A 25,482-nucleotide genomic window follows, 5' to 3' on the forward strand; every position below is an offset into this window, starting at 1 on the left:
CGACCGAGCTGTGCGGTACCTCGGCTTTTCAAGAGATCCCTATCGTCGCGTTACGCAACCACCCGAGCTCTCCAGCCGGACCGATGATTGACGTAAAATTATGCAAAAACTGTCGTCCCGTGCTCGAGCGCGAGCGGGAAGCGCGTTTCTTTCGCGCGGAGTACTTCTCCTCTTTATGGCAAACGCGGATAAAAAACTTGAGGCAAGAGCAGTCTGACATCATCCTCTGGAGATACAGTCGATATACAAATTTCTATAAATGTGCTAATAAATATATATATTTTTTTAATTACGTCAATTATCAGATATTACGTCAAATATCAGATATTATTGAATCTTTATGCATGAAAGAAAAATCTTGTCAGTAATTTGTAATTCATAAATTTTTATCACTCTATAAACACGCAATTTCTCCAAAAAAGAGAGCAGAGATGTTGGAATCATCATTCATTATAATAATCAAATTACGGGCTCGTCGAGTCTTTCTTTTTTCGCCGTAAAATATACAATTTGCACCATGATCTTCTCTCAGTGACTCTCATGCCGACGCGTTAATAAATAATAAAAAAGAAAAAAAAGAGGAACGTTATGTATCTTAAAATGCTAATAAGCTAACTTGCCATTCTCGTCGTGTCGTTAACCAGCACCCCTAGTCGAGTTAAATAATATTCCAACTTTACGGCGCCTGCAACAAGTTTCCCAACAAGTTTTAAACAAGCTTGTACTACTGTTGGGAAAAAGAAAGAAAGAAAGTATCGTGCGCTTAAAGCACACGTCGGTCGTTATGGGGGCATTGCAGATGTAGACCGATAACTTATGTGCACCCTTGCACTCCGTCACCGACGTCGCGCGAGCGTATAATGCGTCGCGTGGGCGTGCACCGGCATTCAGATGCGTTCGATCTCTCGCATCCTCTCGCGTGGTTGTACGTGCACGGCGATTATGCTCAGCCTTATGTGTCGCATATATATATGCGAGAGCGAGAGAGCGCGAGAAAGCGAGAGGAGAGGAGAGTGATAAATCGACTCGGTCGCGCCTGTGCAATTTAAATAATAAACGACACGCTCGAAGCGGTTTCGAAACCCGAGAAAAACCCGAGGCCCCGTATCCGCGTTGCAATTACGCGCTAATGCCGTGCCGAACTAATTTAATTCTCGCATTTTCAAACTAACGTTGCTCGCCGTCAATTTTACAATTTATCAAGTCGCGAGCAAAAGAGCGATAAGAATTATTTTACATTAACGTCGGACATATTCTTTGTTCGATCACTTATCAATAAGCTACCGATAAAATGCGAGTGAATCATACCGAGTTATATTTAACAAATCTTTCTTATCTATCGTTCTATAAAGAACGTTCTAATAAAATATCGCACCGATTTGAAACAATATTTACACGATATCGTGATGAAGAAATTACTTGAGGAATGTATGGTCCTTGAACGAGTCAAGTGTGTCTCTCTCAAGGTGCACTATCGCATCTTTTAACACAGACACCCTCGGTGGTACCTAGAGTGGGATACGGAAATCTGAAGGACGTAGAGGCAACGAGAGACGACGAATCGTGCACACAATGGCTTGTTGTGCCGCATAAGCCCCACTTCGGCTTCTCTTAGAGCTCGGTCTGAACCGCATGATAGCACCAGATGACTCGCTTTCTCGGGGGGATGTGCGACAATGCACGTCGCGACGCATCGTCGTCTTCCTTGGAGGAACCGAAAATTGCGCCGGTAGGCAAAGGCGGAAGTGCGCAAAGGCACTCGCAGCTATCGATCGTGAGTTATTCGCGGGAAATGGCTTGTTAAGAAGATTGGGAAGGACCCCGAATGAGCTTCGCGAAGGAGCATGAAAGCTTCTTGGCTTTCTCGGCGTAAAGCTTATACACGGCGAATCGACGAGAAATACATTGGTACAAGAGACTGCTTGAGACTACGTCTATTAGACTATCTTGCTAGAAATCTTGATATTCAATTTCTACATTATTTTAAAAAATTATAATTTGAAGTAATTATAATTCTTTTATCAATAATAATAATTTTAAATAACAAATATTCTTCGCTATAAAACAATGCCCACATTTTTATATTATTTATGTATTAATATAAATTGCGCAATTAATGAGATCCAAATGCGTTTATTTATTAAATTTCTAATGTACACTCTTGTTTATAAACTTATCTGATTAAAATTTAATTAATCAGACAATATATGATGCAGTCGAAATTCATGTGTCAGAATTTGCGCTCGATATGGTTTATGTATCCAACGGGCGAAATATAAAGAGTGCAAGACGGCAAAGTGCCAGCGCGCATAAGATAAAATTAGCCGATCGGTCACGTGTACAATGTTCCCAACAGAAGTGTTAAACAATTTTGCCAGAGGCACGCTCCAGTGTGAATAAAAATAGATGCGTTAATTCTGAGCGGAAGATGGAAGAGTTGGAGAGAAAGAGAAAAAGGGGGAGGGAGGGAGGGAGATATAGCAAGAGATGAACGCCGCGGGACAGTCGACCGATTATTGACATCAATGCACCTTTTAACTTGCTCAAACGGTCTTCGTTATTTCAACATTAAATTAACTGCCGGGGGCCAAGTGTCACGAATTCCCGTTCTCTCACAATGTATCATGAAAGCCAAAATTTTCACGGGACGCTCATCATCGAATCCTAGAATATTTATAATTTTTTTCAACCTACTTTTTATTTCGAGAGCACTTTTAATTGCGACACTGTTTCTCTTTTGGCATACATGTCTAGAGGCATATCCCTGTCAGTTTCTAATAAAAAAAAAAATAAAAAAAAGTATAAATAAATTTTTAATTTAACATCCGGAAGAGAATCAAAATATTAAAGCTTATCCGCAATTGCTACAATTAAGAAAATAGACGAGTCATCGAGACTCGTCTATTTTCTCAATTGTAGCAATTCATTGAGCAAGATGATATTCAAAGGCAAGTTCTCTTTTCGAGGAAGCTAGTAGGGTCAAGTCTCGAGAGTGCAGCGGCCTAATGACGTTTGCGCCGAGATTAATCTTCGGTCGCGCGCGACTTATGCAAAGTCATACTTGAAGTAACTCCGACTTCGCTCGCCGGTAAATTAATCAAGATCGGAATTAGCGGTCCCGCTGCAGCCTTGCTGCACGCTCGCGTCAATAATGGGTTATCTGAGGCTGAGAAGCATGAAAAAATAAGTTAATTCCCTCCAACGATTACGTAACGAAAAATTTCTTTCGAGAGATCTTACGTTTTTCTTTTTTAAATAATTTAATTATATATGATACCATTTTTCTTAAGTAATACTCTATCAACCATAAAATACTTTTACTTATTATTGAGAGAGCTAATTATAAAAGAAAGAATAATAAAAACAAAATATTGAATTATTTATTAAAACTTATTATTTAATTATTTAAATTTAATAAATTAAAAAATAATAAATACGTAATAAAATACGAAATTTTAGTAACAAGAGTGTTGGAAAAATCGCGACCAGTTGAATGTTTTTTTTCTCGTGTCTAAAAATAAAAAAAAATTACAATCGTTCAATGTACTAAAATCATTGGTTCACCACATCATTCACTAATTTACGCGTGTCAGCCGCCTGCGGCGAACGAACCGAAAAAAGGGTTTCTTTTGACGGCTGTCCTTGGCCGTGACTGGCTCGTCCTCGACGTGCACGTGATTACCTTGAACAAGAAGTCCCAAAAGCTTACGTCATCCGACTCGTTTTGATACTCGTCAATCCGGTGCACGTGAAAGCATCGTTCAACTATATACATCCTTTTTTTTATCATAATGTCGAATCATATGCTTTTCTAAGCGATGCATCATGATGCACGATGTGCAAATTTTGTATATCAATTCGAATTGAATTTCGATTTTAATTTAAACATATAGTATTAATCCTTATGTACACTGCGCCAATCATTAATTTGCGTACGTACACACTCGTCAAAAGAAGAGCGAGAGGATCGAAATTATTAAACAAAAGCAATCTATATAAATCAAGTAGATTAAATCTGAACTTGTTAAAAGCTCTGTAATTTTCAAAACAACTGCAAAAAAAATATTAATGATGCCGCGAGCTTTCGGGTTCGAGCACGCAATGTAAAATACTTGCGTTAGAAAGTTCTTGTTTCAAAGTGCGTGTCTCGTTCTTTCCAAGCGAGAATTACGTTCTTGCGCATAATTGACGCTTATAACTCCTTAACAGGCTAGAGAAATCTATGCTCTCGCTCTTGCTCGTACTTTTTAAATACCTTTTGAAGAACGCGTCGCGTAATCTCTGGCCATTTTCGCTTCCGGCGATTATCCTGCCAAGTAGAAGGAGAGGAGAGAAGGAAGCAGAGGCAGAGGAAGCTCGAGAGAAAAGCAACCGCGAGAAAAACCCCCGGGGGTTGAAACTTGGAGGGCGCAGACGAGAGGAAGCCTCGATTTTACCTCGAGGGTAAGATTCGTCGTCGCGCCCCGGAATTATTACCGCGGCCTATAAAGTTATACCTAGTACGCGCACACCTGGCCAAACACAGCATCGGTGCATCCGCATAGTAGTAGTGTGTATAGCATGGTATTATACGGGCATAGCCGCCGCGCTTGTTAAGCGTTTATACGTCGATCGTAAAACCTAAGAATGCCTACCGTCGTCCTCGTAAATACGCGAAACCGGGCCCTCACAGCGGCGCGTCGCCATCGCCATCGCCACCGGTGATTGTCTGGCGGTTTTAGAGCGCGCAAATGCACAAACTCTCGGGTGCCACTGTCGACTCTCTCCCGTGTAATCATGCAAATTAGGCGTATCAACTATTTCGGTCGTTTGTTCGTCCTGGTGTAGTGTTCACCTTTTCCGTCCGTTCCTTTCTCCTCGACGATGACAACGATGACGACGATGGCCCTGAGATTCGATCGACGAAACTTCTATTCCCCTCCTCTGTCCCTACCCTCTCTTCCCTTTTCCATTGTACAACGTTATGTAATACGCTGGTAATTACCACTCTTCGCGAGTACAATGGAGAACCGGTGAGGCGGCACCGGAGAGCGAAGAAATCTAATGTATGGCCACTTTAGAGGGGTTTTAGCAACCGTGAAATATGTGCGTAAGCAGTAGCACTTTTAACGTCGACTAGAGAAGCACCGTTACGGAATGGAGATGTGTTTTAACAGAATTCTATATAACTTTAGATTCGCAATCAATCTTTTAATAACAAAAGGATAAAAATTCTTCATATTTCTCCACGCTTTTATCTATGATTTATAATTGCAATTCGTTTTTTAAATCTGTCCTTTATATCTATAAATACTTTTCATTTTCGGTTTCACATTTAGTAAATTTGAATTTTGCCAGGAATATTATATATAAACTCTCTGAACAAAGAAATATTTAAATTATAATAAATTATAATAATTTACATAATATCTATGTAAAATCATATCGTGACAGACAGTTTATCGAATTTTGCGATTATTCGCGTTTCTCTTTGCGGCATCTAAGAAATGCACTTTTATTCTCTCCTCTCAAGAAAACTTTAGTTTCTCTTGCCTTACACCACCGTTAAGTAAATTAATGTTCATACTCGTGTTTGGCATGGGCGACAATATTCTCGGAACGCTTCGGGATTAGGAATGTCGCGAAAATACGGACGACCGCGTAGATTATGTAATAACTGATGATCGCGCGACTCCAGAGTCGCGGCAGCTGCGGAATTACGACGAGCGTTAGAGGATGAGGACGAAGGGGGACGAGAAAAGGACGTGAAATTTGCTAAATGCGGAACGGAACAGCGGACCGCGTCCGAGCTAGCTAAGCGGGGGTTAAACGAAGTTGGACGCGCGCCAATCTGAGCTTGCATCGGCGATATTTATGACTGGCGCTAGGCGATCTATATGATTAAGGTCTTTAAAGTTCCTGCCTTAACTTGTCGGCGCGAGAGAGAAGGAAAGGGAGAAAGACAGAGAGAAAGTGCGAACTCGATGTAGTCGTAAAATACCGAAAGAAGGACGATACGAACGGGAACGAGTTATGACTCTGTCCTGATTTGCGATTATATCGCGCCCTTTTTCTTTTTTTTTTTTTCTACGCGATTTCGGAATATTCGTTTTAACAATAACACAATATTTATTAGATTTAATAAATAATCAATAATTTTAGAAATATCGTAATTGCGTGCATCTCAGCTACTACTTTAATCATATATCTTAATAATCTTGTGTTAGAAAATTAAGAGAATTTGTCAAGAAAATAAGAAAGTGAAAGATTACAGTGACTATCATTGTTTCCTCCGTGTCACTAGGTTACGAGAGACCCCTGTTCTTGTAAACGACCGGTTGGACTTGCGTAACCGGTTTACTGCAGAGAGATAATAAATCAATTTATTTAGACATTTGAGTAACGGATAGAGATCAAGCGATATATAGTTGGCCACAAAAAAACAGAACTTACTACTCACGTATTTATCATTGAAAAATACAGCGTCAATACTGACATTTATATAATAGAACAAGTTATATGAAGTATAAAGTTCTTGCATAAATTGGTGCCAATTTTTTAAGATATTTTTTAACATATCCATATCCATAATATCCATAAATACTCTGAAAAAATTCTATCTTCATTCCACGCAATTTGCGCAATCTAACTTCATCTTATCAGTAATCTGCATTTTACATTCTCACCGTATTTTATCAGATTGTCGCATTATGCAAAACCAGGCCACGGTAGCTTAATCAGTGTTAAGAGAAATAAAAAGTTTTTTTTTAATCTCAAGACCTTTTCATATTCCTATGTATTTGTAATTTCAACGACTCACGCTGAAATCGCATAAATTATATCCGTAAGAGAAAAAAAAGAAAGAGGAAAGAAGAATCGGTCTCTAGCGTTGGCCGCGTCTGTTAGGCCAGACATTATATGCCGTGTTACATAATGCAGCGGCGATTAGATAATCGTAATTATAGGTTGCGCAGGAAGTGCAACGGAGTCCCCGGGGCCCATAATCAGACCCACCCACTCACGCGCATGCTCGCGTACACAAACACATGCACATCCGCCGTATACCCTCGCATGCGCTACATCATCTTGTCCTCATACTCGATCCGCATCGCGATGACGTCCGTAGAACCTTGCATGCAGCTGATGCGTGGCACATGTAAAACTTCCAACGGATCGAGTTTCCTGGTTACAGCGAGACATTCGAGATAGAACGCAGGATTATCCGAAGAATATATCGAAGAGTTTCATATAGTATCGAAAGGAAAGTATCTCGGACGATATACCGGAAGATACCGCCTCGGCAATACTCGAGATTATTGGAAACTATTGAAGGATCTCGAAGAATATCCAAAAGACTGGGAGAAGAAGAGAGACGGAGAAATAGCTTATCTGATTTATCATACTGGAGACGCGTGAACCGCGAAACGTATCCGCGAGTTTACCGGTGCCTCCTATTTTTTGCAAAGACCTTGAAGAGACAGCATGGAGAACCAGCGCGTTTCTCCGGATATCGGATGTGTCAGTGGCGCATCAGCGGGAGGGTCTGACAGGAGTGGGCGTCGAGGCCGACAAGCGCGATTCACTGTTATTTCATTTTATCTGCAATTTTTTTGTTCGGATTCGCCAGGCGGATGACGCGGATGTCCGCCACAGAGTTAGCCAAGAGGAAGAGAGAAAGAGGGAGAGAGACAGAGAAAGGGCTACTAGGGTTGGTGGTTGCAGAGGGGAGCGATGCGGCAGGGAGAAATCGTTCAATGTCAAGGTTACATGGGCGCACGCGCATAGAATCGACCATACGCAGAAGAGAAACAAAGACGGAAGCGATGACAGGAGGAAGGGAAGTGACGGCGGAAAAGGAGGACCTGCTAGCCTTGGCAGGATGCTCCCCAATGGGGATAAGATGCATCTCCCGGCTGCATCTGGTCGGCGAAAATATATAATGCCAATTGCGTACGTCGCCGTTTGCCCGGGGTTTACTAAGCAAGCACGCGGAATTTATTTGGATGAGAACAGCTGCGAGCGAGATTACCACCATTCGCTATGCTGTTTTGTATTCGCGAAAATACGTAAGAGTGGAATGTCCCATTACGTGGTTCGTGGTATCTCGAGGGAAGATTTAGGGGACGAATCATTAAAACAAATAAAAGAGAAAGAGAATAATTCAGTCACAATTCGGCGTAACATATAATCCTGTCTGATCTTCATTCCGTTGCGTACGAGATTTTCATGCAAGAAAAATAGCATTCAAAAACACGGCAGCATTATTTAATCTTAAATATATAGGATTAAAAATATAATCATTTGTTCTTTATACACACTTATAAACGATGCACATCATTCTTATGACAAGATCTTAAGAGAAATAATAAACAACTGGTAAATTTGCGAGCCCACGATTGCCTCAAGCAACTTGTTTCGGTACCGACTTTAATGCACTTCCTAAACGCGAGGAGTGAGGGAAGAAGGGAGAGAGATAGAGAGGAGAGTTTCGAATGCAATTTAAGTTATCCTGAAAAGTAACATCGAGATGCGAGGCACAATTTCCAGAACGCGAATGGCGTTTTCGGCAATCCCTGTTGTCGAGTGTTCGTTAATTGTCCGCGGTAAGACGAAGCATGTTCCATTTAGTCGGGAAATTGCGAGCCACCGCCTCTCGGAAAATGGGGAAGCGGAATCGACGGCGAAATTCGTATCGTCCGCGGAAGAGTAATCGTTCGCAAAGTATCGAAAAACGATGGGGAAAAACGAAACACCCCGCCGAAAAAATGGCGCGTGCGAGCGCAAAGTCTTTCCCGATGAAAGTTGACATCCGCATTTTCGTATTACCGACAAATTTTTGAGAAATATATTCACTAGAGAACATTTATTATTCCTACAAGAGAAAAATTGGAGAGCGGCCTGTAACAACTTTTACCCCCCGAGAATGAGAGAATCGGAAAACCGTAGTTCTTTCGAAGAATAAAAAAAAAATAGAAGATGAATCTCTCTCGCATACGTATTTTCTCGAATCTTTAAACTTCTTAGCCAGTTAAATGTTGTTTGATCTCAAAGCAAGTTACTGTTTTGAAGACATTATAACGTCTCTCCCCGTTTCTTTCTTCGAGAGTTAAACAAATTTTAACGCTAAGGGAACGCGCGACGTCGACCAGCTCGATCAGCGGTATTTTCAGAGTTTGTCGCGACATAAATGTTAGACGAGCGAACGGAAGAGGGATATTTTTCCCTCGGTCGTCTTCCCTCCCTCCACCGCACTCGCTTCCTCTCTTTGGCCGCGGACGACCAGCGTTTTAATTTATACCCCGTGTGGCCCCGTCCTTTTCTCTCTCGTTCGCTTGAGCCACGAATAAAGCTGCCGGCGAACTTTTTTTACTGCTGGTCGCGCACTTTTCGAAAAGCACCGACCGTAGCACTTGCACGAGCTTTAAGCGACCACGTATTACCATTGAGAAGGGTCATAAAGACGGCGAGGCAACTCGTCTGAGGTACGAAAGAAAAGAGACCGGGGTAAGAAAAACTCGTGTTTCGTTTTTGGACGATACTCTGACGAGGAAGATATTCATGTCGTAAGTGCACCATTTCTAAATATATACTCGCTGGTCATATACATATATGAAATCACAATCATCTCTCTCTCTCTCTCGAAGAGAAATGAAAAATGTTATTATTAAAAATCATACGCTAACGTTTATATAAAATTTGACAAGATTTCACATTTTAATTAGCGGCGCAATTTTTTAGAGACTGTAATAGACGAATTAACAAACACACGGATTATAATAAATTACTACATACGTTATCAATTTATTTAAATTTAAATAATTATATTTTATTTAAATTTCCAATAATTATACAAACGCGAGGTTCGAAGAATAATAAAATCGTATAAGAATCTCTCTCTCTTTCTCTCTTGGAATATAAACGACACCCGCTGTCAAAGTCATTCTCTAGACAAAGATCGCAGTTAATCGCGATCGCGGTAGTAGATGGGGTGCAGTTTCATCACCGTCGTTGCGAGCGGATCGTTTAACCGGGAGTGCATTCGATTACGGGGTAACCTGGTCGCCGCGTATATCCGCCTCGTCTGGGGACGACGAGTTATCAGAGCAGACGACGGGCAGCGATAACAATGACGGCGGAGATGGTGCGACGGAAGCAACGCGGGAACGTCCGGCTTTATACCCGCTGGCGATTTAGCTAGTGCATTCTCTTGCGAGCAAGTCAAAGATCTATATATGGAGAAAACTTCTTTCCACTGCTACGGCTCCTATCGCGAGTTTATCTACGAAATTTCCTTCCCTAAATAGCTTTACTCCATTTCTCTATTGCTCCAATATAAAATTAGCAAATTAGTATAATTTTAATATTATTTATTAACTACATAACTCTTAAATTTTTGTATTTTTATTGTTATTAGTAAAAATTATAATTAGAGATTTTTGTAATATAGTCCTCTCTCTCTCGACTTTCTAATTAATTTAATATCATTTTATAATAAGAGAATTGTATTATTACTTTTAAAACTCATAGTAAAAAAAAATCTTATTAATTTTAAAACTTAATTAATAAAGATACGGGAATAAGTAAGCTTTAATATAAGACCCTACATACTCTGATTACGTCACTGTTCGCCGACTATGCAATCATTTCATTCCGGCTATGCTGCTTTGTGGTGTGACTCCTCAAACGTTCCCGTCCTTTTCACTTACGGCGATGCATCCAATGATGCAAGACAGAGATGAAGCAGTACGGGGAAGACAAAGGGAAAAGAGAACGGAGGCACAGTGTCTCGGCGGAGTCGTAAAGTTAAATTAAAAATTTCCATGCGACAGCTTGGCGAAGAGTCGGGGAGGGACGCGAGAGAGGACCGATAAGGAAAACGTCGCGCCCGGAAATTCCCTCGCGCTCCTTGTTGTCCTTGCCTGTCTTATCCCGTGGTCGTCTTATTTCCTGACGAGTTTCGGGAAAATGGGTCAGTTCGATCGTTCATTAGTCTTAGCCTCCAGCCTTCGAACTAATAGATACGCGTCTCCTCGAGTTTCTGGGTCGTCGCGATTAAGATATATCGTGACGACGATTCACAGATTTGTATCTCTTAAATAGATCGAATTAAACTTACTTTTCGTTACATCCTTCAGCTTTAATTTTGTTTAATGTATTTTTAAAAATCTGATTTTATATGAAAACGGTAAGATATGAAAATTGCATTGATTTCTTTTAATATCAGAATATTGTTGATACGCGTGAAAGCTGGGGGACCCTCCGGCGTACGCTTCGGAAAATCAGCGATTGAAAATAAATTTTTAACGGAGCACACAACCATGCTTTTAACGGAACATCGTACGCCGTAGTCGCGTACTGTAATAAAAGGACTCGAGAGGCGGCGGCGAGAGGCAGGGAGGAGAGTACGTGAAAGTTTCATAACCGGTGTATCGTGACTATTTTCGGCGGGCGCATATTTCGGGACGAAGCGCGGCACAGCGCGATAGGCAGAGGGAAGAGAGAACGACGTCGGGGGAATACCTACCCAAGAGTTTATGTCTACCTTTACGATCCAATTTTGCAGCGCGCAAATGTCCCTTCTCGGCTTCGCGATTCGCCGTATGCAAACTCGTTGCGCCGTTCCTCTCTCGACGTCGCGGTGGGAAAAAAAGCGGAGCGACGAAGATAAGATGGTGAGAGACGCGTACGAGAAACGTGCGTTGGGCGCGGACGACTTGGGGATATTTCGAGAAAGCTTCTCGAAATAAAGAGTATAATGAAAGTGGAAGAATAAAGGCGCGGAATAAAGTAATCGCGCGCGGGGCTACGAAACGATACGGCGCGCGTTTTGCGCGTTTCAGGGTGGCGGCTAAAATATGAGAGCGCCGAGGAAGCGAGCGCAAGAAAGCCTCGCGTCGAGCTTCTCGTCAGTCTCGCGCATTTGGGTGATGTGCCTTTTTTCCTCTTTCTCCATTCGTCTTTCTCCGAATCCCTCCTTCCCTCCGACATGCATACACACACACACACACACACGCACACACTGTTATTCTCCAGACCCACCCGGGTACACCGAGAAGTGCTCGCGCGCGCGCGCACCATCGCTCGTGTACCATCTATAGCTCTTCCTCCATACCCCAAGAGGGCTCTCTCTCTCTCTCTCTCTCTCGCGGATATATAGGTAGAAGCCGGGTTGGTCGATAGTTCGCGCGTAGCAACAGCCGGCCGGGGCTTTTTGCCCGACTTTTAAACCCCTGACTGTAACCGAGGTACTGCACTCCCGGCCTTTCCACCCCCAACCCCCTTCATTCCCACCCCCAATGAACGGAATCCTCCCTATTCAAGTCTGATACCCGACCTGGCAACGGATGAAAATGATAAAAGGCGAGAAAAAAGAAGACAATCATATGACTGATGATCGAGAAAAAGATCGACAGGCATTCGGTAGGGACGTCGGATGATTGAAAACGTTACGGTCGGCTGGAGTCAATTGTAACAATTTTTGCAACATCATGTGACTGTACCGAGACTCTGAAATTTTAGAGAAAGAACTCTTCGTACATAATACCTACATATGCGCATGCGTATCATTGTAACAATCATTAATAATGGATGTAGTGAAGAATCCGCACAGCTCAATTTTAATGACGTACTGTTCACGACGACTTTAGCAATCAATGATAGCTTAGAAGGAAAGCTTTATTTTTTTTTTACAATTTGTTGAATTCTTGCGTTAAATCTCAATAATTAACGCTCGCATTGAAATTCCAAGAAAGTAAAACCCACTTGAATTTAAATGAACGACGAGAGGATCGACCGTGTAACAATGCCGAGCCTTTCCGCAGTGGAGAAACGGAAAAGAACGTCGTTGTTAGATACTTCCAACATTTCCGGTATCCAAGTCGGCTATCGCACCATTAAGGGAAATATAATGTCTGACTAAAAGCAGAGCGTGACTACGCTTTCACGTCAACCGCGAACGATCTGTTAAACGTCGTGGACACTCGTTAAGTAGTCGGCTGGACGAGATGGCGTAATGATGGCGAATAGATTGGTAGACGACTGAATGATCGATATTGTCGAGTCGTATTGTTGAACAATTCCAAAATCAAAGTTTAAAATCAAAGTTCATAACAAAGAAAAGTTTGCAAATCAAAAATAATATAAAGTGTTCATTTTATTTATGCGAATGAGCTTTTGAAAAAAAATCTTATTGAGAAATTGATTTAACGCGGTAATTTATATTCACAGATGTTAAAATCTATAATGTTTAAAATTTATATAACAGATCGAAATATACATACAAGCGTTAAATACATATATACACAAGTATATATGTATATATATGCAAGTTGTTTATTTTACAAATTTAGATTATATTTATATCTATAATCCGTATTTTTTCACAAGTTTTTGTCAATATGTAATGCCACGTGTTTAAGATATTTTTCTATTTTACCCTTCACTAGTATAAAATCTTTTCAAATTCAGGAGATTGAATCCGCGTGCGGCTACATTGGCACGAAACTTTACTCCCGAGTTTCAATCTATCAATTTGAATGTGCAATTACGTGAAACGTGAAGAATAGAAACAGTGCGGGAGACGGAAAATGCGAAGTTTGCCCTGTCGGTTCGACACGACGCGAGGCGCACTTTTGTTTCCCTACGAATAAAGATAAAAGCCGGGACACGAACAAACGCGATATCCATGATTGAAGCTTTCAACCGAAACGAAGTGCAAGACACGTTCGCGCTCTCTTCCGTGCAACCCCTTCGCTAAAATGTACAATGCACGAGACTTCGAAGAAGATCGTTCCAAGTTTCATCTTCGCTTCTCCACCACGTGCACTTCCCTTGTCGTCTGTTTTTCTCGTGATGATTATTTTTAGACCCTCCCTCAATCTCCATTTCCTTTTTTCGGTATCTTCATTAAAACATCGGAACCGTATAATTATAAAAAGATTCTCAAATATTGTTAATTACTTGATACTAGAAAAAAAAATCAGTTGTCTTGCGGTTTACAATCATCTCTCAATATTATCTAAATATCTTTATAAACAACGTAATTTATGTTATTACTCGAGACTGTCGTTAAAACATGTCAGACCGCCCCTATCAATTACGTTTATTTTGTAAACCAACTATCTTTTTCATTGCACTTTCGCGCATTAAGCGCGTAATACCAGTTATTTTCCATACTAGGCTTTAATTGTCATCCTCCGTGCTACTTCGGGTAAGGTAATTTATAACCGGTACGAACGATAATTTATTACCGGAAGCTTGTTAAGATCGCTACTTCAAAACCAGTTCTTCGAAACGACTCGACAATATATATCTAACACCCGCTTCGCCTAATCAATATTTCTTTCCTCGTGGAGGTTTGGCGGATATTATTGTAACTGTTACACGTTCTACAAAAAAAGAAATATAGTCAAAAAGTACGTTCTACAATTACGCAAGATTAAAATATTTCGATAAGTTGCCGATATTGTGTGCAGAAAAAAGAAAAATTCGTATATATAAAAAATCAATATTCATGAAAATCAATATTCATGAAAAATGTTGAAAGCGGATTATATAACTCAAAAACAGTATCTCAGTTTATACAAGAAAAATAAAAATGTAAAAAATAAATATTTAATAATTACACACTTTAAAAATATGCACTTGCAGAGAATTGTATATCTTCTTATGAAAATTTCATAACTTCATCTTTAATATAACATTATCTTTTTTTCTCTTTACGTATCACAAAGTCTAAGAAAACGTATATTTTAATAACTGATAGAGTTTATCTCGAATCACTTTTATTATTCATGCAATTCTGGATGATGCAATTCTCGCGGTTTAACGATAAAGTGATAAAATAAAAAATATTTCCCCGAGAAACGCCGGCTACGGAAATTATAACGAGAAGAAGCTGCATCTTTATCTCTCCGACGAGAAAAAAAAAAAAAGAGATGGAAGAGAAAATAAGTCAGTCGATGAAAGGGTGAACGAGGGGGGTGGTAGACCGGTACGTGTCTAGCTTCGAGAGTACACACCGACGAGGGGTTGTCGTCCCTCTAACTGGCTGGCACGACCTTGGAATCAGCTGTGCGATACGAGGATGAAATTTCCTACCGGGCGAGACGTCTTAGCGCGTAGGAGGACGCGAAGAATATCGTAAAGGGAGAAAGAAAGAGAGAGAGAGCCTATATCTCGACGAGGTCGGGGACGGCACGACAATGAGGTCAGTAAGATTCGATGGGGATGGATCCTTCTTGGCATTCTTTACGTAAGTTATGACGGTACTTCTCGGGGAAAATTTGCTTTCCAGATCGCGTCTCGTAAAAAAGATATGTCAGTGTTCCTTTAACATCTTCGCTTTTAATTTCGTTTAACGATTTCCCTCAAAGTTTCTACTATTTGTATGTTGAGATACTTATATATTATATCAGTCAAAATATATGTCGTGAATAACAGATATTCGATAATTAATGATAATGTGTCCGATAATGGATGGCTGCTAAGCTTTTATTAATTTTCGTCGAACGAGAGATACACAAAAATTATTCATAAACGCAATTATAAAGAGAAAAATACCCCTTCCGTAAAGTCTCTTTTTATGTTTTAATCGATTCTCACATATCTGTTTTATTATTGTCGGTTTACATTACGTTTCATTAATTTTCAAGATAATTTTAACCGACACGCTAAAAGTCAATATTATTTATTTATTTAAATTAAGTTGTTTAAGGTGTCTCAAAATTTATATAATATGACAACAATATGTCTGAAAATTCTTCATCAAAACCATCTCTATTCACAATTGATTGTGAGATAACTGTAAATTCACACTTATTAAATTCCATTATTTCTAAATAGTCTTATTTCGTATTTCCTGCAATTTCTAATAATTATTTCTCATAACAGATTTTATATAGATAATAACTTAATTGCCGTAATAGTTAACGAATCAAACAAAACATAATAACCGACGACTCAATTAGCTGATAATCTTTTATGAAAAATTAATTTGCGTGGTTTTTTTTCTCTTTAGCGAGGAATCGCATATGTGAGAGAATCAATTGCGGCTCGGCGAATTTATTATCGCGGCGATGATAAAATCGACGATATATGATATCTGTTAGTCGCGGCAATTGCGGTGATTTGCGTTGCCATAGTTTAACCATTGTATAAATAGGACGTATGAGAGATGGCAAGAGATAACTATGCGCCTGTGCACTCGAAGTAACGAACGCACACAAGCGAAGTAGAATCTCGACCGGGAGTGGCTCAGCAATTCCCGCATATTTCGCGCGGAATTTCGCATTAAAGATCAATAGCTAACGAGCTATTTGCTATAATTATTTAGCCGCTAACAGCATCGTCAGCGAGCGCGCCACATCGTTATGCTCTGGCCGGTGTTCTCGTGTTCTACTCTTCGTTCATTCATTAGCAATGAATTTCCTTATATTTCAGTATGTCAATTAGAGAATCGCACGCGGTCGTGGAGAACAATAATGCAATTTGTTTGCGAGCGATATTTATCGGAATATTAATATAAATTATTAAATGGATCTATTTATTTCGCTTGTAAAAGGGGATAATTTCGCTAAGGAATTATACACATATGTATATAATTATAATTAAATATACAAATATGTATAATTCTTTGTCGAAATTATTTCTTCACAAGCATATATATATACGTATATATATGTACGTATGTATGTATAATTAATAGGTAATATAATGAATGTGTAGTAATGTGATAATGAAAACAATTAAGAATCGAATAAGAGAGAAAATAAAGAAAGGCAAGAAGGTGTTAATCGAAAGAAGACGTTGAAAAGGTCGGAATTGCGCGAGTTAATCAAGATCCCGTAGACGCTATGAAAGTTCGACGAGAGACGACGGCTCGTGCAGGGAAAAGGGATGACTGAAGGCAATAATCGAACGTGGCGTGACCCGGCAAATTACTGTCACTCGAGGTAATTTCAACGTAATCGCCTCTTCCATTCCATTTACCACGTCTAAAGCGAAATTTACCTTTCGAGCATATCCGAGGCCGAGAGAGTGGCCCATCGAAAATACATCGCGCGCGACGTAGAAATAATTCTCGCCACGAGACACACAGTCTCGTATAAGTATTTTACTTATTTTACTTACGTCCTAAAATTATCTACTAACATGCACTTTTTCTTACGCGCTCTGTTATTTCTTTTTGCGAATTTAGTTCCGCAATTATTACGTATTAATTAAAGTGCTAAGAACGATACAAAGACTTGAGCCGTACTTGAAAAAAAAAAAAAAAAAAAAAAAAACTGAGTAAATAAATTATTCATTTGAATCTTTTAATTTTTAAAATTTTCTTTTCGCTCTTCTCCAAAATTCGTTATTCATGGCTTAGGTCCTTGCATCTCTCAGCGCTCGAAATCATATACATATAGAACTTACATTGGAGACATTGTAGCTGCTGTACTGTTCTTTGGGGCTGCCACTGCCGTTCTGCTCGCACTGCTTGTTCTTGAAGGCTCGGTAATTCTCTCGGAGCTGTTTGCCGTACTGGAACAATGCAAAGCAGAGCGAGCACCATTAACGCGCGCACTACAATTGACGAGATGCACGCACGCGACGAACAAATGCACGCACGCGCGCGCCGCATAAATTGATTCTACGCTTCGGGCGCATCGCAATACATTCTAGGCTGATAAAGCCCACGGCAGAGGAAAAAGATAAATAAACTGCATCCCGCGATTTACATAATTATACACGCGTTCCTTTGTCGCCGTAATACCGGGCCGGTCGACCGGTCAGTCGATTCGCGCGTGTTGCCCAGCTGTACGAGGCTGACCTCCGCGATCGATACATCGCCTGCCGAGGTATCGCACTCGCCTAGATAAGTTCAACGTTGCCGTGCAGCCAGAAAATTCGAAAGTATTCCTCAGGTTCATTTTTTTCGACTATTATACTACCTTCCTTCTTGACTTTTTGATACGTAAAGCTCTGAATGTAATTGTAATATTTCAGGAAAAATAGAGTAAGCAAAGATGTAGAAGATACGTAAAAGAAAAGTTAGCTTAAATATTATATAACATGATTTTCATTAAAAATAATTATATATTATTTCTCGTTACTCATACATATGATGCCTACAAACGTAACATGTGATTCGAATTATATTGAAATAGAAATAATAATATCTTGGTGACTATATACGTGTACTTAACTTTTTCAACCAGATTAGATAATCAATTTTCAACTTGAACAAACTATAATCCCATTCGTCACAAGCGGCTTACAAATGCAAGGAAAATATTCAATCGAAACAATCTATTTCATCGAGAAGTATCTATATACTTGGAGAGAATAGTTTCGTAGTTGAATCAAAGATTATTCCTGCAAGCTCTTCCAAGTTTCTGATCTCGCCGACATGTCGAGGTCATTTGCAGCACAGTCATTTGCAGCAAATGTGTCTTATGAACAGAGTTTACTTCCTTGTTCAATTCGGAACTCCTATAAATCTCGTCCATTCGCAAAATTGCTCTTTCTCCTAAATTCAGTAAAAGTAAAAAAGACAAAAACAGCTCTATATTTATAGCTTTATATTAAGAAGAAAGAGAGTTTTATTTATTACAATACTTGATATCAGAAAAATACCAGCCAGTTGTTTTAAATGAAAAATCCATCAAACTTCTAAAAAACTTTACCAGAAAAAAAATTAAAAAATTTTTGAAAGCTAACATGTACTTTGACGTACACGTTGGTATTCGCGCAGGTTGCAATTCACGATGAAATAGATGTGAATGTGAGGGACGAGACGAGACGAGACGAGACGAGACGAGAGACGAGACAAGACGAGAGGAGCAGACGGTGCCACGTGAACGTGTGCATAACCATGGACCCGGCAGTAGTGGTATAGCCATCGTATCGACCCACAAGACAGCCGGGCACATCTACGCTCGAATGACTGCTCACGTACACGCACGCACCCACTCATACACGCAAGTTTGACGTGCACGAGCAACCCATACGTACACACGGATTGTTAATATACCAATGCGGGCTGTGTAGCTTGCATCTCGCGGTACGAAAATTATGCCGGTGAGCTTTGCAATCGCCGAAGGCTCGCCTGACAACAGCAAAAATAGACTCTCCGTTCCGCATGTTGGAGATTCTACATTTTATTACGTTTATATAATGCATACTTTTCCTCAATTATTCCGCATTCGATAATAATTTTATCAATTTAATTTAAAAAAAATTTTAATACGAGATTAATTTAATAAAAATTTACGAAAATAATACTCATTTCTCTGTCTCGCGATGCTAAAATTTTAATATTAAAATTTTTTAAATCCGTACACCACATATCCGTTTGCGCTGTCAATTTCACTTACGTCAGTCGCACATCTCGCTCGACGCCTCGCGCACGAGGAGCAAGATAAATTAAACCAAGTCCGAATTCGCCGTTTCCGCGTTTCGGCAAAGAACGAGGTGGAAGAAGGGCGGCAGCGACTAATTGAAGACGGCCCTAGAGCCGGGGAGCAAGAGCGCGCATTTGGAGAGATAATTACGTAATTCAATTATTCGCAAATGTAGACGGAAAACCCGCCAACGTGGAAAGCGGTAAAGCGCGAATGTATGCTAACACTAATCAGCGATAGGATAACGGAAAGCGATAACGAGGTACTACGCTGAGTCTCTAAGTAAACGAAGGATAATGCCACGTCGAACCCTTCGATATCGCGTAAGATTACATCTCCGTGAGCCAAAAGCAAACGTATTTCCCTTATAATTGAATGACACTGCAAGTTAGCACAATCTTTCTCGTGCGTGTGTGTGTGTGTATGCGTGTGTGTATGCGTGCGCGCATGTATGTGCGACAGATTATAATTCTCGGATCGCTATTTCTTTCTATAGCAAAAAAAACTCTCGAGGATATAAAGCTCACTCGATACGTACAATCGACTAGAAAGCGACTCGATATTTACGGCTTAACTTTATCTGAAACTATCATCGCTTTGCAATCTATTCGCTTTCTCATTTCTCATTCTCATTATCATTTTATGCGTGACAGACGGAAACCGAGAATTGTATTGTCAAACAACAATGCTTTATTAATGCTCGATAACGGTACAATCTTCGCAACCTCGATATCTTCTCGTCTCGCAGGAAATCTGATTTTAAATTAGTAGAACGATTTTAAATTGATCGTACGAGAAACATGTTATTATTACTTTCATCGTACATTAATAGAGAGACATGTTAATCTTCGTTTTTATTTCGACATTTACTCATGCGACAAATTTGATTACAGATAATAGATTCTAATATTTCTTCAATTTTTATACAAAGAATGTTAAAAAAAGCTATCTTTCGTCCAGGATTCCGACCCTCGCGAATCAACAAAGACGGCTTTACGCATGCTAAACTTAGACCTCATAGATTTTCATTGAGGTGAAGCGAAGATTTTCATTGAGGTGAATCGGGAAGATTGAAATGCGACGAAGGAAAAGGAACGAAGGGGAAAGATGGACGACGACGGTAGAGAAACCAAGGGAGTACAAAGGGGATAAGCAGGAGTGTCAATGTCTTCTCGATCAAAGCGAGTCCTGCAGGTTTCTCCGAGGGTCTCGTACCCGCTCATTTATTCTCTCTCTATCTTTCTCTCCCTTCCGTCTTCTACAATGTTTCTCGTTCGCCGCATCTCATCACACTCCTAGCTTTTTCTCGGATGAGAGAGTTACAAAGGCCTCTCGCGCTGAGACACGCGTAAGTACTACCTAGAGTTACCGAGACCAGGACGGCGTCGTCGTCTCGTCCTTTTCCCTTCGGATAAAAGGCAGAGGAGAGAGGAAGAGAGCACGCGCATAGTAAATCCGGAGCGAGATAGACCGCAGGAGACGTAGACAGACATGGACGGCCAACGAGGCCGATAAACACTAGGCAAGTCTGCCTGGCTCGCCAGCGGCCACACGGTAGTATAGACGTATGGCTCTGGAGACCCTCGAGGATGCATCGGGGGAGATTGGCTCGCGATCCTCCGGTGCAAGGGCTCCCCAAATTACGTCCCGCGGCAGATTAGATTGCTATCCCGTCCCGACGAGTGTTACTCGGAATGGAAGCAAGTTATAATGATGAAAGAAACCCTTGTCATATAGCGAGATAGCGCGATGTAAATCTAATAAGATTATTGAGATTGTTTGTGTTAAGAGAGATCGATTAATTAATTTAAAAACTAAATGTGCAGTATAAATAATTATCGTGACATTATTAATTCTTTACGATATATAAACCTATAGATGTTACTTTTTTTTTATTCTTAATTTACTTTGCGAGGACGATTATTATTCCGGGAGAACGATAGAGCGATGATGATGCCGCGCACTTCCTGAAGACCGGCCGGATTTGAAAGACAGTCTGAGCAGGCACTTGAGCTCGAGGAAGAATAGGCCTCCAAAGAGTAGCGTAATGTAGAATAGGCAACCGTAGTCTGGTGCCTCTCTCTTTCTCTCTCATCGGCGTAACTCCCGATCGCGCGTTGCCAGCGAAAACCCGTTACTAACCACGAGTTACTCTTCCATCGGCGAGCACTTGGCTCGATTGAGAGAGAAGAGAATAGAGAAGAAGAGAGAGAAATAGACAGGAGAGAAAGAGAGAGACGACAAAGGCTGTCTGCGCTCGAGAATAAACCGATATTATCGACGACGATGGGAAACGAGAGCCCCGGTGTCTCACGAGCCCGATCCTCGTCAAAAAAAAATCCAAGAAAGAAAAGTGTACGGTGTCAGTGGCATGGCTACTCTTAAAAAAAAAGACAAGAAAAAAATTTCGCCATGCGAAACGTGCCAAGCCTGTGTGGCGTATAATATGTACACACGTCGACGGAATGAAGTGTTTCTTTTTCTCTCTCCGTTAAACACGAACGACGCGCGAGTCACGCAACTTCTTTGAGCTTCACGAAGGAGTTTCGACATTCGAGTCGGCGGGCGGAGAAAGAAGGAGAAAAGGAAAGAAAATAAGGCTCATTATACCCGGCTCTCCATCGCGGAGCTAATAATACCCACGGCTCGTCCGCAGAGGGATGATCACATTGTGGTGGAAGAGAGTCGAGTCGATCGGACGCAGAATCGGCTGAGAAACCGAGTGTCCTAGCGATATTGTATGTAAGCGCGATTATCTTTGCATTTAAATACTCGTTTCTCCGATTAATATTGGCTTGCTCTTCGTTTTTAAATTAAAACACTTATTTATTACATCTACATGTTTGTGTGAGATTGTCATTCCCTCGACATATCGTTGATCTTTAATTTTCAAGAGAATGTTTCATGTAACAAAGTGGCATTTAAAGGTTCGAATACTCCAAGCTGCGATGCACTCGAATCGCTAAATCGTATTATATTCGAGTGAAACACGTCGATTCGACGAGACGAGAATGAGGAATCGTGTCACTTACCTTAGCGAGTCTCATGGCTGTGAGCCAGCAGGCGCGCGATTTTTCGTTTTCGAAAGCAATGACCTTGATCCCGGGCTCCCCAGCCTCCGTGTCCTCAGCCTCGGCGTTGCTGTTCGGCCTCAAGCAGACGCCCCACTCGAAGGGTGCACCGAAAACTCGCTTGGCGTTCGGTATCCTGTAGACGTTGTAGTCTGACAAGTGCGCGACCGTGATTAGATGTTCGCTGTCCTGCAACGAAAAAACGATGACGTATCGTTAAAAACTCCGCCTAGAGAGAGAAACCTTTATCTTTGCAGAAAATTATTATATGTCTCTTCCTGTAAAACAAGAAAGATTTTCGATGATTTAATATTCCCGAAAGTTTGCTGGTTCAGGGGAGCGACAGTTATATTTTCAACGTATTGAACGGCCAATGGGGAGCGGCTTTGCAACAATCGCCTCGGTTATTTGTTCTCGATGATTATAACGACCGTCGTCGCATCGGTGTGATAATTGGCCGGTACGTCCGGCGAGTACGTGCTCACGATGAGGATGAGCCGATGACCAACCGCGATTGATATTCTCGCGGGAGCATCTCGAGCAAAGTAGTAGTATAGGCGTATATACGAGTCGCCGTGTGCGCGCACGAAAAACAGTAGTAGCGGGATATTTTCCAGTGGACTTCTCGTCGTCCTGTCGAGTCTCTCACTCTCTCACTCTCTCTCTCTCTCCCCCTCTCGCCGGATTCAGCAGGAAACTTTCTTACGCCACGTCGCCGGGAATCGCTAAAGCAATTTATTATACGCCGGGATGATTTTTACGGCGCGGCGCACATCGCGCGCTTTGCAGGAAACGCCACGATTTTACAGCTCTTATCGTGGAGTCGCCATTATTTGCCTGCAACGGAGAAGGGCGGGAAGGTCGCGTTTGTCGAGTGATTCCCGGCAGTAAATATTCATAGGCGTTGAGTGCGTTTAGTACTCTCTTAAAACGAAACACATCGAGAGAAGTGTTTCGCGCGAAAAGTGTGTCTTTCCTCTCTCCCTCTTTCTCCCGCGACATTTCATAAATCGAGAGCTAATATTACTCTCGTTTAAATCTCTGGAATATAATCCAATATTCGATGTCTAGAAAAAGGCTACCAGGATCAAAAATAATAGCCACGTTTTTATAAATATCTGTCGTTTCTTTTTTTAACGATAATTTATTAATAACAATTCTTTTCGATACAATACCGCATCTCTCCTACGTGCGTTACTTTGAGCCGTGCATTGCACGGACTTCGGTCATTAAATATAAAATTATCAACGCCCAACAGAGAAACAGCGTGAATAACGAGAGATGCGTACACGTCGGCGTCTAAACAATTTCACGCGCAGCCGGTGTCACACACAGCGCTTTTATATTTAACTCGACGTGTTACTCTCCTATCGCGAGAGGTGCCCGTCCACATCGTTCTACTCTCTGACCTTTATCCGCTTATCGGCACCTGTACGATAAGCGGCCAACCGTGAACCGACGACTTGTCGATTTTCAAAAACCGAAGCGTAAACCTCGTTTTCTATCATGTCGCGTATATCTTCTATTAATAACGACACATTATGTGTATATATGCACAAGTATTGAATGTTTTTATCTAAATGCTCCGTGTCACAGAATAGCCGATAAAATGGTAATCTTTTTATGGGAAACTAAAAGAATTATTAACTGAATATAGTTGAAATTATTTAATAAAATTATGCCGCTGCAGATATGCTAATGTATTATGTAGGCAATCATATATATCTTTTAATATGTGTATAATAATTAAAATCTCAGAGTAAATCATAATAACAATAACACAGTTATGTATATTATTTACTTAATTTTTTGTTTGTCGTAAAAAAAATGTCCTGTCCGACACATGTTTTTTCGAAAGCACATTTCTCTCGAGCACTTGTGCCACCGTTCTTGTCTACCGTCCAGAGGGTGGGTGGGTGGGTGATAGTACGGTTGGTCAGGGACTCCTCGAGAAAATTCTGTTGGCCGTGGTCGTCGTGCTTGAGCGTACGATGACGATATCGTTCCGCTGCTGCTGCGCAAGCATTCGTCACGCGTGCACAAACAGACGGATAAGACAAGAGGCGGGATGAGCGTGTGTAAGAGGCGCGGAGCGAGATAGCGGCGGGAACGTTGCAATACAGCTCAGCAAATATTTGACGATTAGCTGGTTTGCACTCTGCACCGCGCGCGGAAGAGCGCGGGGCTGCGTTGACGGTTACGTAACTATTATCCGGCTAACCATAGAATTACGAACGAAAGCGAATGGGAAGAATCATGAAAAAAGGGAAGAGAACGATCGCACGATTTTCAAGAAACAACAATGCATGTACGATATGTTACATTAGTTACGTACATGTAACATTTATATTCGTTACGCATAACGAATGTCAAGATACGAAAATAAAAATAAAGATGGACGGAAATAAAAAGGGAAGAGGACGTATATCGGGATCTGGGAAACCCGACGCGATGTCTCCTGAGCGATGTCTCTTTATATTCTTCCGAGTAAATTGCTCATGCGAGATTTATGCCGACGCAGCTCTTCTTTTCGCTCCGCAGGCTTTTGGCAAAGCGGACCGGTGATTCTGACACGTGTAGCTGCCGTTGTCATATGCATGTCAGAGCGTGCCCGTGTCACCGTCCGTGATTGATCACGATGTGATATCACGCAAAGATTGTGTTTCTACATATGCAGCAGATAAAAATACGCGTCAAAATACGAACGAATTAATGTCAGATGAAAGAGGATTAAGGGGGGCCTCTAAGGTGAAAAGAATCTAGAGCCCGTTATTTAAGTCCCGTTTCAGTTACGCTATCATAAAATGTGTTTTAACGGAGAGAAGAAGTTATAATTAAGATTAAAATTATTTCTTATAGCGCGCACAGCCATTTTTATGATTAATATAATAATTTGTGTGTTTTTCTTAATTATTGATTCCTTTGAATTCAGCAAGATATATCTATACTTTAACAAATCATACTGATATTAATATTTCATTTTTCCATCCAAGGAGAGATGCTTTTACCTCATAATTAACAAATTAAGTGATGCGCGAATCGAT

The 25,482-nt window shown here is 40.9% G+C and overlaps 2 protein-coding genes across 8 annotated transcripts in view; one reads left to right on the forward strand and one right to left on the reverse strand.

Moving 5' to 3' along the window:
* LOC145939077 (uncharacterized) overlaps nt 1–25,482 on the forward strand; it is a 68,500-nt gene that overhangs the window by 36,868 nt on the left and 6,150 nt on the right. The window lies entirely within an intron of this gene.
* LOC145939075 (growth factor receptor-bound protein 14) overlaps nt 1–25,482 on the reverse strand; it is a 245,366-nt gene that overhangs the window by 17,373 nt on the left and 202,511 nt on the right. For all 7 annotated transcript variants that reach the window (XM_083043144.1, XM_083043150.1, XM_083043149.1 and 4 more), the window contains 2 exons: nt 22,400–22,627; nt 17,398–17,505 (listed from right to left, as the gene is read on the reverse strand). In XM_083043144.1, the coding sequence (XP_082899270.1) occupies nt 17,398–17,505; nt 22,400–22,627 (336 nt within the window). The remainder of the gene's footprint in view (nt 1–17,397; nt 17,506–22,399; nt 22,628–25,482) is intronic.

This window comes from Prenolepis imparis, unplaced genomic scaffold, assembly GCF_030444845.1.
Source record: "Prenolepis imparis isolate NDT839.2.m4 unplaced genomic scaffold, iyPreImpa1.0 SCAF_7, whole genome shotgun sequence".
In the NCBI taxonomy this organism is placed as follows: Eukaryota; Metazoa; Arthropoda; class Insecta; order Hymenoptera; family Formicidae; genus Prenolepis; species Prenolepis imparis.